The 15,036-nt window shown below is 44.0% G+C and overlaps 1 protein-coding gene across 3 annotated transcripts in view; it reads right to left on the bottom strand.

Moving 5' to 3' along the window:
• Nucleotides 1-15,036, bottom strand: part of SCFD1 (sec1 family domain containing 1) — a 143,999-nt gene that overhangs the window by 97,091 nt on the left and 31,872 nt on the right. For all 3 annotated transcript variants that reach the window (XM_005299158.5, XM_065593255.1, XM_065593256.1), the window contains exons 11-13: nt 10,599-10,738; nt 9,293-9,383; nt 4,867-4,940 (exon numbers count right to left, since the gene is read on the bottom strand). In XM_005299158.5, the coding sequence (XP_005299215.1) occupies nt 4,867-4,940; nt 9,293-9,383; nt 10,599-10,738 (305 nt within the window). The remainder of the gene's footprint in view (nt 1-4,866; nt 4,941-9,292; nt 9,384-10,598; nt 10,739-15,036) is intronic.

Genomic DNA, 15,036 nt, shown 5'->3' with positions numbered 1-15,036 from the left:
GAGCAGGTGGTGTATGTACACGTGCGGTGCGAGCAATTCATGGCCCTCAGAGACAGAGTATGGACTCTTGAGGCCAGAGGGGCTGAACTGGAGGACAATGAGAGACAGTGGGGTACAGAGAAGAGACTTTTAGAGACAAAGTAGAGCCGTCCCACCTCCTGTCCAACAGCCCCTGTGCTGTTAAGGAGGATGAAAGTCTTGGGGCGGGAGAGCATCTAGCTGGAGTAGAAGGAAACAATCCCATAGTTGGGACCCACCTTCCAGATAATGTCATAATATCCTCTTGCACGGAGGATATCCCTCTGGGGGGCAGGGACTTACTAGGAAGAGACAGGCAATAGTAGTGGGGATTTGATTACTAGAAACATAGATGGTTGGGTTTATGATAACCAGGAGAACCGCATGGTAAATTGCCAGCTGGATGTAAAGATAGCAGATCTCATGAGATATTAAGACAGACCTATAGGTAGCACTGGGGAGGAACTGGTGGCTATGCTACATGCAAGTATCAATGACTTGGGAAAGGTAGGAGAGAGGTACTGGAGGTCAAATTTAAGCTGCTAGGTAACAGATCAAAGTCCAGGACCACCAAGGTGGCATTTTCTGAATTGCTTCCATTTCCACATGCAGGGCCAGTAAGACAGGCAGGACTGCAAGGTCTCAATGCATGAATGAGATGATGGTGCAAGGAGGAGGGATTTAGGTTTATTAAGAACTGGGGAACATTTTGGGGAAGGAGTAGCCTATAGAGGAGAGATTGGCTCCACATAAACCAAAATGGAACCAGACTGCTGGCATGTAAAATTAAAAAGGCTGTAGTGGATTTTTTAAACCAGGGCTGGGGGAAAGCTGACAAGTGCAGAACAACACACTGTTCAGGCAGCCAGTGGAATGGAGGAAGATTTAACTCTGGAAGAAGAGAGCAGTAAAGGAAGATTTCCTAGATGGGAGCCCAAAATGGCCAAGATTTCATACTGAAATAGTACAGGGCTGGAGGACATGGGGGTAGAAACCAAAAAGAATGTTTCTCACAGGAACCCTGACATGTGCTTGGAAAGATGATCCCTGGTCTCCCTATCGGATCAGTACAACTCCCATGAGAACAAAGTATATGGGTGGCAGATATCTCCCTACTATATTTTGAAGAGATGGAAGAAAATCAACACTCAAATAATGAAGTTGCACTATTCAGGTGTCTTACGGCCCTCCCAAAACCCAGTCAGTGTTTCAATTCCAGAACTCATCGGTCCAGAGACAGAAGCACTTAAAAATGGCAGATGAGGATAGCAGGGGTGACTCTAGCTGTGTCATCACCATGAGATGACTCAGTACAGGAAACATCTTCAGCATTGAGAAAGTCTGCACCAGACACATCTGCACCATGAAGGTCGATGGCAGAGTCATGGGCTCAGAGAGGATTGCTATCATGTGTTACAGTACTGACATCAGTACTGAGGTGTTGTTACTGGGGAAAATATGGACCATGGGTACTCTGTGACCAGTTAATACATCAGAGGGATCCAATCAGGGCCGTAAACTGCTTTTCCATTGAGGGACATGAACCAACACAGAGACATGGCTCATCTTACTAGGCACCAGGGAGGGTGACCTTTGTCTATTCTTACCCTGGGAACTCTGCTCCTTCCTACCCCTTCCTGACAACAACTGGGCGTAGACTCAGTGGCCAAGGGGTTCAATGTCTTTGATGAAGAATGAACACAGGACCTTGGTGTACGGCTGCATCTCACCAGAACACTAGCCAAGAGCAAATGAGCCAGCTTGACAGGATTTTTAGCTTCAGACACTGAGGAGGCCCTTTTTGATAGCTCCAGAAGAAAGCTTGAGAAGGACTATCAGGCCTTTGTGCATTCTTTTGGAAAAGGAGAGACAGATTAAACATTTGCCAGTGACGTGTCCTTCACTGAGACAAAACAGACACCTAGAGTATTCATCACTGGTGATATGGACCGCAGTTTCAGGTGGTACCTGTGGGTACTTGGTGACCAGCCAATGCACCAGAGGGACATAATATGAGCCGTAAGACCATATACAAGCCTTGCAAGAGGGATAAGTTTAAAATGTCAGGGTTTTGGCTCAGCCATACTGAGTCTAGCCCACTATCCTGTCTTCCGACAGTGGCCAATGCAAGAAGTTTCAGCGGGAATGAACAGAACAGGGCAATCACCAAGTGATTTATCCCCTGTCGTCCACTCCCAGCATCTGACAGTCAGAGGCTTAAGGAAACCCAGAGCATGGGGTTGTATCCATGACTATCTTGGCTAATAATCATTGATGGACTTATCATCCATGACCTTAATTAGTTCTTTTATGAAACCAGTTATAGTTTGACCTTTACAACATCCCATTGCAATGAGTTCCATAGGTTAGCTGTGCATTGTGTGGAAAAAGTACTTCCTCGTGTTTGTATTAAACCTGCTGCCTATTAATTTCACTGGGTGACCCCTGGTTCTTGCATTACATGAAGGAGTAAATAATCCCTTATTCACTTTCTTCACGCCACTCATGATTTCATAGACCTCTGTCATATCCCCTCCTTAGTCATCTCTTTTCCAAACTGAATAGTGCTAGTCTTTTTAATCTCTCCTCAGATGGAAGCTGTTCCCGTACCCTTAATCATTTTTGTTGCGTGTCTTGGTAACTTTTCCATTTCTAAGATATATTTTTGGAGATGGGGTGACCCGAACTGCATGCAATATTCAAGGTGTGGATGTACCATGGATTTCTATAGTGGCATTATATTTACTGTCTTATCATCTACCCCTTTCCTAACGGCTCCTAAAATTGTTACCTTTTTTGACTGCTGCTGCACATTGAGCGGATGTTTTCAGAAAACTATCCGCAAGGACTCCAAAATCTCTTTCTTGAGTGGTAAAAGATAATTTAGATCCCATAATTTTGTATGCATAATTGGGATTATATTTACTTTGCATTTGTCAACATTAAATTTCATCTGCCATTTTGTTGCCCATTCAAGCAATTTTGTGAGATCCCTTAGTCTCTCTTTGCGTCAGCTTTGGACTTAACTATCTTGTGTACTTTTGTATTGTCTGCAAACTTTGTCACCTCACTGTTTACCCCTTTTTCCAGATCATTTATGAATATGTTGAACAGCAACGGTCCCAGTACAGATCCGTGGGGGACAGAGCTATTTACCTCTCTCCATTCTGAAAACTGGCCACTTATTCCTACCCTTAGTTTCCTGTCTTTTAACCAGTTACTGATCCATGACAGGAGCTTCCCTCTTATACCATGACTGCTTACTTTGTTTAAGAGCCTTTGGTGAGGGACCTTGTCAAAGTTAGTATTTTTGCAATTTCATATTTGAGTTCCTTCAAAACTTTTGGGTGAATACCATCTGGTTCTGGTGACTTATTACTGTTTAATATACCAATTTGTTCCCAAACCTCCTCTACAGACACCTCAATCCGGAATAGCATTTCAGATCTGTCACCTAAAAAGAATGTCTCAGGTGTGGGAAACTCCCTCACATCCTCTGCAGTGAAGACTGATGCAAAGAATTCATTTAACTTCTTTACAATAGTCCCTTGAGTGCTCCTTTAGCACCTTGATTACCCATTGGCCCTACTGATTGGTTGGCAGGCTTCCTGTTTCTGATGTACTTAAAACATTCTTTGCTGTTAGTTTTTGAGTCTTTTGCTAGTTGCTCTTCAAATTCTTTTTTGGCCTGCCTAATTATACTTTTACACTTGACTTACCAGAGTTTATTCTTCTTTCCATTTTCCTCAGTAAGATTTGACTTCCAATTTTTATATGCCTTTTTGCCTCTAACTGCTTCTTTTACTCTGTTGGTTAGCCATGGTGGCATTTTTGGGGTCCTCTTACTATTCTTTCTAATTTGGGGTATACATTTAGTTTAAGCCTGTGTTATGGCAGTTTTAAAAAAAGTTTCTATTCAGTTTGCAGGCATTTCACTCGTGACTGTTCCTTTTAATTCCTGTTTAAATATCTTCCTCACTTTTGTGTAGTTCTCCTTTCTGAAGTTAAATGCTGAAGTTAAAAAGCCTGTGGTAGGCTTTTTGGTTTTCTCCCCCACCCACAAAGATGTTAAAATTAATTGTATTATGGTAGCTATTACCAAGAAGTTCAGCTATATTCACCTCCTGGACCAGATCCTGTGCACCATTTAGGATTAAATCAAAAATGGTCTCTCCCCTTGGGGGTTCCAGGACTAGCTGCACCAACAAGCAGTCATTAATGGTATCTAGAATCCTTATTTCTGCATCCATTCTGGAGGTGACATGTACCCAGTTGCTATGGGGTAGTTGAAATCCCCCATTATTACTGAGTCCTCTATTTTTATAGCCTCTCTAGTCTCCCTGAGCGTCTAAGTACCCGTTATTGGGGGTAACTCTATACCTAAAACGAATTCCTATTCAAGTATAATAAACTAGCCTAACAAGTAGTCTCACAGTGTGCAAAGTAAAGTACATGGTTCGGTGTCTCCCCCATAGGTGGTAAAAAGGAAGTTAAGGAACTGTTGGGCCTACTCCACCCCTTTTGTCCTTGGATAAGGGTGTGGCATGTGAGGACATCTAGTCCCAATGGGTTCTGCTGGCCAGTAGAATCCAATCTCACACTAATGGACTGCATGCGCACCAGAAGCAGAATCCATGCAATCACTGAAAAAAGAACAATTTCCTCCAAAGTCTATTTTTTGAGATTTTGCCATACTGGGCAACAAACATCTAAATTCTTGCTTAACATTCCGATTGAAATTTTGAAAGTTGGTAAAATCATCAGGAGATATTAAAATCAAAATAGCAGAAAATATAACTAATGGAAAGCTATTTTACCTACACTACTAGTGCTTTATTAATTACTTACCTAACAGCTGAAGTTAGCTTAGCTGTATTATCAGAAAGCATACTTATTGCTCCTTCATCCTCCCCTTCAATTCCCTGTGGAAAGAGTTTCATTAAGGTACAACCATGTATGCTGTAGACACAAAACCATATTTGTAAATATGGTTAATTTATTTCTTCTCTATTTTACCCTGACAGTGTCTGGATAATAATACTTCTACTGGGTACATGCATATATAATTTATAATTATAAATGAAAAAGTCTAGAAGTTAGAAAAAACACATTGTACAGATGCCATTTGAAACAAAAAGGAAGGTGGGCTTCCTAAAGGCCATAATCCATTTTAGATAATAATTCAAAGAATTTCACAGCTCATGGAGAAGTCTCTCACTGCGTTGTATATGGTGGTATGGAAAGAACGTTAGCAAGGTGTTTGGATCAAGGCTGAAGTCTGTCACCACCTTACAAGGAATTTAGGAGGGGCTATTTTCAACATGTTTGTCTTCAAACCAGACCCAGAAAGATTAAAACTGCTGTGCATTTCTGGAGTGGCTGTTAACATATGAACCTGTTTACTCCACACTACAATTTTCAAATACTTAAATAATTAAGTCTCTGATACATATTAAGAGATCATTGTTGTTAAATTGATTATTTAGAACAGCAGCCCCGTAACTCTGAGTCACTGCATACTTTTATGAACACATCCTTCTAAGTCTCATTTGGAAATGCTGCAATATTATCACAATAAATTCAGGCAAATAATCATGTTTATGTATTTACAATAGTGAATTCACTTCAGAGGATGAAGTGATATTTTGCAATGACCTGAAGTCTTCCACATGCATTATCTTCTTTTATTACTTTAAATTTTCTAAAAACCTGGTTTTAAAGTATACCTTATCTAGCTGTATGTTAAAATGTTTATTTCCCCACAACTTCATGGCACCCTTTTTGCCCTATCATCATTTTACATCCAAAGTGCTTCCCTTCCCAGAATGTGTCAGTCAAGATAGTGAGAACTGGCATGAGCTAAAGGAGAGGAGGTTACTTACTATAATTGGAAATTCTTTGGGATGTGTGGTCCCTATTTGGATTCCAAGCATGGGTGAGCATGTGCGCCATGCGCCACAGCCAGAATTGTTCATAATAGCTTCCATTGACCTGTACGTGCATAGTGCGTCGCCGTGTGGTCCGTCCAAGGCTTTAGGAGGCTGCGCAGCTCGATGCCTCTTACCAAGCAGCAGAGGAGCCAGGAGCAGAGGGGAAGGAGGGCAGGATTGGAATCCAGATAAGGACCACACATCTCAAAGAACCTCCAGTTACAGTAAGTAACCTCTTCGAGAGAGAGAGAGAGAGAGAGAGAGAGAGAGAGAGAGAGAGAGAGATGGTCCCTATGTGGTTCCAAGCATCGGAGAGTAGCGAGCAGTGCTCAGGTAGGAGGCGGGCACAAGGGCTCAGAAGAAGTGTGGAGAACAGCATGGCCCACTGCCGCATCCATTGAATCCTTTGTATCAAGAGTGGTGAACCAGGCTCCATGGGAAAGGGAGGGGATAATGAGAGGGAGGGTGACCATCCGGAAATGGAACTTGTGAATAAATCTGTTCAGAGGTCCAAGATAGGGTGGAAGCCACCTCCTTTTTTTGACACAAGGAAATAGGAGGAATAGAAGCCCTGGCAACGGTAGCACTGTTGAATGAGTTCTATAGTGGCCTTCTGGAGGAGGGTATCCGTTTCCTCTCAGAGGAAGTGAGAGTGTGATAACGTGGCAGGGCGCTCCTCAGGTGGGCAGCGAGGCAGGAAGGAGAGAAATTAGATGAGGTATCCCTGGTAGACAATATTCCAGCACCCAGTGGTTGGTGGTAATCTTGCCCCAGTTGCGAGTGAAGCGGCTAAGGCGGCCCCAGAAAACCACCTGTGGAGTAGTGAGAGGAGAGGGGGGAGGTTCGCGGGTCTTGGGGAAGGAGTCAAAAGGGCTGCTTGGAGGAACCTCAAGGCAGGGTGGAAGTAGAAAGCATAGCGAGTTCGTTGCGAGTGCAGACAATGCTGAGAAGAATAGGGTGGGCGCTGGGGGTAAGGTTAGTGGTAAGGCTGGTACGTGGCATAAGCTGGCATGAGAGTCCTTGAGGGAATGGAAGGACTCGTCTGTTTTGTTTCTGAACTTGTGGTTGTCGAAGGGGAGGTCCTCAAAAGTGGTCTGGACTTCTTTTGGAAAGCTGGGAGTCCTGGCAAAGTATGAGGCAGCATTGACCGTGTCCTGGACAGTGACCTTGGCCACTAACTTGTGTTCATCCAGTTGACGTTGGAAGTCCTGCTGCCTCTCCGGGGGGAGGAAGGCCTGGAAGTCCATGAGTTTGGAAAATGAAAGGAAGTCATACTTGGCCAGGATGGCCTGGTAGCTGACAATGTGGAATTGGAGGCCAGCAGAAGAATAGACCTGGTATCCCAGGAGGTCCAACTTCTTGGTGGCCCAATCAGGGGGCGTGGACCATAGATGTAGTTGGCTCGGTCGCGGCTCGGACCACCAGGGAGTTGGGGGCATGTGGGTGAAAGGAAAGTCCATGCCCGTATAGGGCATGAAGTACTGGCATTCTGCTTGTTTTGGTGTTGGGGCACTGGAGGCTGTGGTGTGCCAGGTGGTCTGGGCCAGTTGTAGAAGGGCATTGTGAACAGGGAGTGCAGTCCACGAGGGTCCAGAAGATTGTAAGATGTCTAGGAATTGATCTCACGGGTCCTGAACGTCTTCGACAGGCAGCCTAAGGGATGTGGCCATTCCCCAAAGTCCTGGTATGGCACGAGGTTGGCAAGAGGTGAGAGAATGGGGGAGAATGATAGCATCATCCAGAGAAGAGGAGACGCCCATATCGACTGGGGTTGGCAAAGGTGCCTGCTGGTGCCGCCAGAGTGGAGACGGCCGAAGGGTCCTCGAAGAAGTAGGGAGGGGCCGTGTGCGTCAGGGACAACTGGTGCCATGAAGGAGATGGCATTCCATGCTCATAATAGGGCATCCAGGAAGCCCAGTAGGGCCAGGCATAGAGGTGACCAGGCAGTGGTGGTGCCGAGGTGTAGGGGTACCAAAGGTCAGCTGACGGGGCGTATACTGGAGGGTACAGTTGGCGGCAAGGATCCAGACTGAAGGACCGTGCAGGCGAGAAGGTGGGGTCTGGGTAGGAGGACCACTCAGACTCGGAAGATGAGTCTGATAGGGGAGGAGCCAGTGGAACCATCAGTGCAGGAGGATGGTCCAGGAGCAATAAAGGCACCTCTGGCCCAGCAGAGAAGGATGGAGCAGGAGCAACTTGTCCACAGGGGATGGCAGCTGAAGCGTGGCAGGGGACCTGGAGGCCCATATATGGTAGCATAAGCTCAGCCATTAAATGTCCTAGCATGCCTGGCACCAGGCAGGCAAGTCTGGACAGACCTGGTGGAGTGGATGGAACTGGGGGCACTGGTAGCGAGACAGTCACTGTGGCTGGTGCCAGCGCAGCTTGGACTTGTGCTCGGAGCAGGACATCTTTGGAGCAGGAGTGTCCAAGTCGGCGCGCGATTTCTCACCCGACTTGACATGGCTTGAGGAGGCAACACTGCGCTTGGGGGCGGCCCCCGTCGGGGAGCCACCCTTATGCCCATGGGTGTGCTTTATGTGCATACAGTGGGCTTTTGGTGGGTGCACCGGTGCTGGGTGGGAAGACCCCAGAGAGGCGCTCACTGCCGGTGTTGAATGCCATTCCAGTGGATCCATGGATCCCAGATCTGGGAGCGCACTTGGGCGCATTGCCTCTTCCATGAGGTGTTTGCGGAGGTGGAGTTCTCTAGCCTCCCGGGTGAGCGGTAGGAATGATCGGCAGATGGAGCAATGTGCAGCAATGTGAGCCTTGCCAAGGCAATAAAGACAAAATTGATGCACATCGCTCACAGAGAAGGCGTGTGGGCATGAAGCGCAATATTTAAACCCAGCTTGCCAGAGTACAGTCCCCAAGCCAGGGGGAGTCCCCAGAGGGGATAAGTCCAACGGAAAGTAACCAGCCAACTAATTAACGATGAACAGACAACTACTAAACTACACTAAAGAAAAAATATGTACAATGGACAGAAGCAGTTCTTTTAACAAGCTAAGAGCACCGAGGAAGAAAGATTCCAACTCTGGCCATGCGGCGGTAAAAGGGAACTGGAGCTGCGTTGACGTGCACTGCCTCTTAAAGCTTCGGACATGCCACATGGCCGATGCAGATGTGGGTCAACGGATACTACTAGGAATAGTTCCGGTTCTGGCGCATGGCGTGCACGCACACCCATGCTTGGAATCCACATAGGGACCATCACTCGAAGAACAACATTTGTTGATGCTGATGTTTTCAAAGCATGGAACAAAGCCCTATACACGTATTCCCATAGATTATATAAAAACAATGTTAAACAAAAAATATATTTGTTAAACAAACCTTACCATAATACTTTTAAGCCTTTTGACCTCATCTTCTTGGGCTCTGTAGGATTCCAGCTCTTGCTGAACAGACTCTGCTACCTCTGGGAAAGGACTAAAGCAATATTATATATCAGGTTCTGTTAAGCAGTCAAATTTAAACAGTAGAACCATTTGGTTTGTATGATCAAAATAACTGTTGAAATGCCTTTCAGAAATATTTATGAAATACCAACTCACTATTATAATAATGAAGCATCAAAAATACAGAACATAATTAATATATGAGAGTAATCAAACATATGCTTAAGCTTTCAGTACAAATATCCATTACTTTTTATATGCTTTATTAAATCCACTTATAAAAATTAATACATAGTGATGGAACCATAGATGCATACTCTCTACATAACAAAAAAAATCCCCCCAAAGCAGATGAATATAAAGAGGTAAAATGACTGTCCCAGCAGATCCACTAACATCAGTGTTTCAAATTGCTGTAGATATTAAATATATTTCCACAAAACCCTAAAAGTAAAGCTACTGCAATAGGTAAGGATTAGTATAAAGCAATTACTCAACTATTTTACCTGAAGGGACTAAATCTACTAATCATGAGGTCTCCATCCTAAGTAATTTCATTTTCATAAACATTCAAAACAGTAAAGTATTGGGATATCCAAATGGATCAGATGACATCTTTCTTTAAATCTAATAATGTGACCAGTCCACACTAAACAGCAGAGTTTGTCTCTCCAGTGCTGGTTTTCAGTTTTCATTCTTTTATAGCTTTGCTCACACAGAACTCTTTCTTAGCACATCCAGGGCACTCCACTACCGTGTTTGTGAATCATAAGAATTAAGAGATTATGTTTAATTTAGCATTTTCCATATTACCAAAGAACTCCACTTCTCTCTATAAATCCAATCTGATTTTCCCCCTGAACTGGGAACACATTTCAAAGCATTTTTTACAAATGAAATCTTACTCCACAGGTACATGAGAAACTAGGCTAATAGTGCCTTTAGAATTAAATAAAAAGCATCTACTCAATTTTCAAACATATTTGTCATTTGTATGCTTTTATTCAAAGGAACATTCAAACATTCCTAAACTAAGTAAAACTGCTAGTGAATCCCTTAAAATGAGATTAATTCCTCTACACTATTTACATAGATTGAACTATACCAAACATGCCTATTTTATGAAATTACACAGAGTTCTTTGCGTAGAGTAATGTGGCTTATGACCCCCTTTGCACAAATGCTCTATCACACTTCCTTAGAAGTTGACTAATTTAAATATAAAATCTGGAATTGTTCAGCTCACCTGCCTTTATGCTTTTGCCAAAATTTATCAGCTGGAGTTAAGTCATATGATTTTTTATTCTTTTTCTTTGGTCTAGCCCCTGCTGGAGAATTTTCCATTCCTGAAGATTCCTCTAGATTAACTCTGTTCAAATGGAAATCCTAGAAAAAGATAATCTTAATTAAACATCCACAATTTCAAACCAAAATAGAGAATAAAAAAATATTCTTACCATGAACCAAAATAACTAGAAGGCCTCCATACATTTATTTTGATTAAATCCTATGATAGATCTTCCAAATGAAATGGACATTTCAAATCCTCTCTAAAAATCTCTAGGCTGTATGTATAATCTTTCTTCCTTAATGCTTTAAAATAGACTATTTTGCTACCACTCTTTTCCGTTGAGCAAATGTTTTATTTTGCTATTTATTCTAGCGTAACCAAAAGAATGTATTTTTGTTAAATATCTGTACACCAGCCAAAAGAAGTTTACTAATCAACCTAAGGCCTTGGCTACACTGGTGCTGTACAGCGCTGCAACTTGCTGGCTCAGGGGTGTGAAAACGGCCCCCCTCCCCGAGCACAGCGAGTACAGCGCTGTAAAGCGCCAGTGTAATCAGAGCCTGCAGCGCTGCACGCTCGCTCGCAGTGCAGCAAACTATTCCCCTCGGAGAGGTGGAGTATATATAGCGCTGCGAGAGAGCTCTCGCAGTGCTGGCAGCATGACTACACTCGCGCTTCACAGTGCTGCCGCGGCAGCGCTGGGAAGTCCCGAGTGTAGCCAAGGCCTAAGATAACATAAGCAGAGTTAGGAGTCTGGTGTAGTTTCTTCAAAATCAAAGTCATTTAATGCTATAATAGAAACAGAATTTCAAGTGAGTGCATGCATATTTGTCCTGTCCTAACTCACATTCAAGAGTGCACACACAAAGATTTTGTAAGCAGACATGATAACCTACTTTGCTTTCTGTATGTAAACTGGATTATTTACCAGGAACTGGAGTTGTCTGACTTAAAATGATTCTATAAATTCACTCTAGAAGGTGCACAGGTTTTCATATGGGATTTGTAGAGGCAATTCAGTAATTTAGAACATATTTGTACAGGGCTGCTATAGGTTTCCTCAGTGTGGTAGAGAAATGTTGTAGTCTAACGATGATGACCCAATTACACCAAAATTGTGGATGCAGTACCGTGAGACCAAGTTTTTCCCTGCTGCAAAAAAACCCCACAAGATGCCCCTGGTGGGGATCACTGGGAGGAAAATTCTAAGGTTATAGTCAGTATTTTCAACAGATGATTCTGTTTGAAGAATCTGTGTGGAAACAGGCAAGATTCTGACCCCAGAAACTACAGCTCTCATTCAGAGGACATGGCTGGCTGGCTGTTTCCAAAAAGCCTCTTGCAACTTTTTCCCCATACCTTGCCAGTATGGCATCTCTGCATTGACTATAACGGTTGAATGGATTCCCCCTGGTTTACAAGGTGGAAGTAAAAAATGTGGGTAAGCCAACGAGCCCCACTCACTCCCCACAAATAGATCTCCAACCCTGAACAACGCCCATCTGGAGACAGGACCGCAGTGGTGGCACTTCCCCATTCCACTCACCATGTATGGTGAATCCCTTCCTTACAGAGATTTGAAATTAATTAATTCATGCTGAAGGATTAATTTGTTCCTCCTAATTATCCCCTCTTCCCCCATTTTGAATGACTGGGGAGGGGAAATAATTCTTTTAGAGAAGATTTTAAATTCTACAGATGTCCTCTGCTCAGACATCACAATTTTAGGGTAAAATGGATCACCTCTGGGCTTCATAAGATAAAGCAAACACCTTCTTTAAAAATATGAAAGGGGCTTGTAGGGTTGCCAGATGTCCGGTTTGATCGGAACGCCCGGTTGAAAAGGGACCCTCGTGGCTCTGGTCAGCACCACTGACTGGGGCGTTAAAAGTCCGGTCCGCTGTACAGTGGCGCTAAGGCAGGCTCCCTGCCTGCCGTGGTTCTGCCTGGCTCCCGGAAGCAGCGGCAGGTCCCCCCTCCAGCTCTTACACCTAGGGCAGCCAGGGGGCTCTGTGTGCCAATGGGAGCTGTGGGGGTGGTGCCTGCAGATGGAGCAGTGTGCAGAGCTGCCTGGCCGCACCTTCATGTAGGAGCAGAAGGGGGGCCATGCCGCTACTTCTGGGAGTTGCTTGAGGTAAGCACCGCTCAGAGCCTGCACACCTGTACCCCTCCCGTACCCCAACCCCCTGCTCCACCCTGATCTCCCTCCCGCACTCTGAACCCCTCGGCCCCAGCCTGGAGCACCCTCCTACACCCCAAATCCCTCATACCCAACCCCACACCAGAGCCCTCACACTCCTCCACACCCCAACCCCCTGCTCCAGCCCTGATCTCCCTCCAGCACTCCGAACCCCTCAGCCCCAGCCCAGAGCTCCCTCCCACACTGAACCCCTCATTTTTGGCTCCACTCAGAACCTGTACCCCCTCCAACACCCTAACCCCACGGCCCGAGCCCCCTCCCACACTCCAACCCCCTGCCTCAGCCGGGAGCCCCCTCCCATACTTCGAGCCCCTCGGCTCCACCCCCCCAGCCCGGAGCACCCTCCTCCACCCCAAACCTCTCATTCCTGGCTCCACCCCAGAGCCCGCACCCCCAGCCAGAGCCCTCACCCCCTCCTACACCCCAACCCCCTGCCCGGTGAAAATGAGTGTATGAGTGAGTGGGGAAAGCGAGCAACAGAGGGAGGGGTGGGATGGAGTGAGCGGGGGTGGGGCCTCAGAGAAGGGGCAGGGCACAGGTGTTTGTGCGAGTAGAAAGTTGGCAACCCTAGGGGCTTGTAGAATTTGAATTTGCATTTTTTGTCTTACAATATATAAAAATAAGGTTATTGAAGTTAGATGTTTAAAAGATAAACAGGAAAAAAATGCTCAAGGCATTCACATTTTGAGAGGGTTCCAATATGCTATATGACTTTCCTCAGGTACAAAAAAAAATCCAAACTTGCATTTCTAATACACTCATTACCATGGAATCTAGGCACTAAAGAATGACCACGTCATCCGTTTCCTCAAACAACAACTGATTTTCCAGTCATTTTAGGATTCACTTCAACATTACACACACTTTCCCCCTAAAACTCTCCATCAGCATATTTCAGTCTGCCTTATGGTGCTGGGATCTATTCCTCTCTCTCCTTGATCATCTATCAGTGATGACCTCTTTGACTCTGGGATAAATTGAAAATAGAAAGTTAAACAATTTTTGAGAAATTGCCACAAACTTCAAAGAGTAGAATTTTAAAAAGCTGTTTAAAATATTCCTGTTGTATAAGTAGGCATGAGGAAAACACACTAAAGAGAAGTTGAGGGAAATTATCAGTGTTGTTAGAACTAAAAAATTAGTCTATATAAAATTTTTGGAATGTCATTTGGGATTCTAGTGGCTAGTCATATTTTATACAAACACATACCACTTCACTGTAAAGAAAATCTAAATTAAGTTTAGAAAATTAGGATTCAGGCTTTCAAAAGTTTACACATACTTGTGTGTGCTGTGACAAAGCACACTATGCACATGCCTACAGGCCTGAGAGCATATATACTGGAGTTAGAATGTGCAAGACAAACAGAAATACTTTGAAAATGTAGCCCTAAATGGCCTTAAAAATACTTTTCAGAGCTGTTCTGACATAATTGATTATGCTGGTGCACAAATGAGGCTTTGGCATGCCACGCCACTTCAAGTTGCCTGTATGTTTATGTCATATTAAAAAACTAAACAATCATATTAATTAAAGTTCATTCTAAAAACAACCACCTCTGTTTACCAAACTGAAAAGAACAAAATAGGAAAAACATTGTAAAGCTTCTAATGGGATATAACAAACAACGAAGAGTAAAAACTAAAATTAGTGTCCTTTAAATAGAGCAACAGAGGAATAATGCCGAATACCCCACAATAATGCAGTGATAGGTTATAAGTGATTTTTATAAAATAGTCCTAAAGGCTGAGTAGAGAAACTAAGATCAAAATAAAGGACCAGATTTTAGTAACGCTCTGTGAGAGCCGTATTAATTTCAATGGCATTACTTTAAATAAGATACTAAAAGTCCGTAAATCTGGCCCTAGGTTTTTTGTTTTTTAAACTTTTTCAAAATACTTGATGATTCTGGAACAGTGCAGGAATTGCAAACTTCACCCAAAAAGTGCTAGAAATGGTTTTAATACAAGTCATCTTTCTAAATCCTTTCATATTGGGACTTGGATTTTTCCTGGCTTAAAGGTGACTGCAGGCAATGGTGCCCTAAACCACAGGCCCAATGGAGTTGAAGTTGGCAAGACATCAGATGTAAACAAATTACATGCAAAACTGCTACAAGAAATGGGAAATGATGAAGACGCTTTCACATACATTTTCATAAAGGTTATGCCATTCAGGAAGGATACAAAGAT

This window comes from Chrysemys picta, chromosome 4, assembly GCF_011386835.1.
Source record: "Chrysemys picta bellii isolate R12L10 chromosome 4, ASM1138683v2, whole genome shotgun sequence".
NCBI classification, from domain to species: domain Eukaryota; kingdom Metazoa; phylum Chordata; order Testudines; family Emydidae; genus Chrysemys; species Chrysemys picta.
The sequence above is the reverse complement of the archived record's forward strand: the minus strand, read 5'-3'. Positions and strand labels throughout refer to the sequence as shown.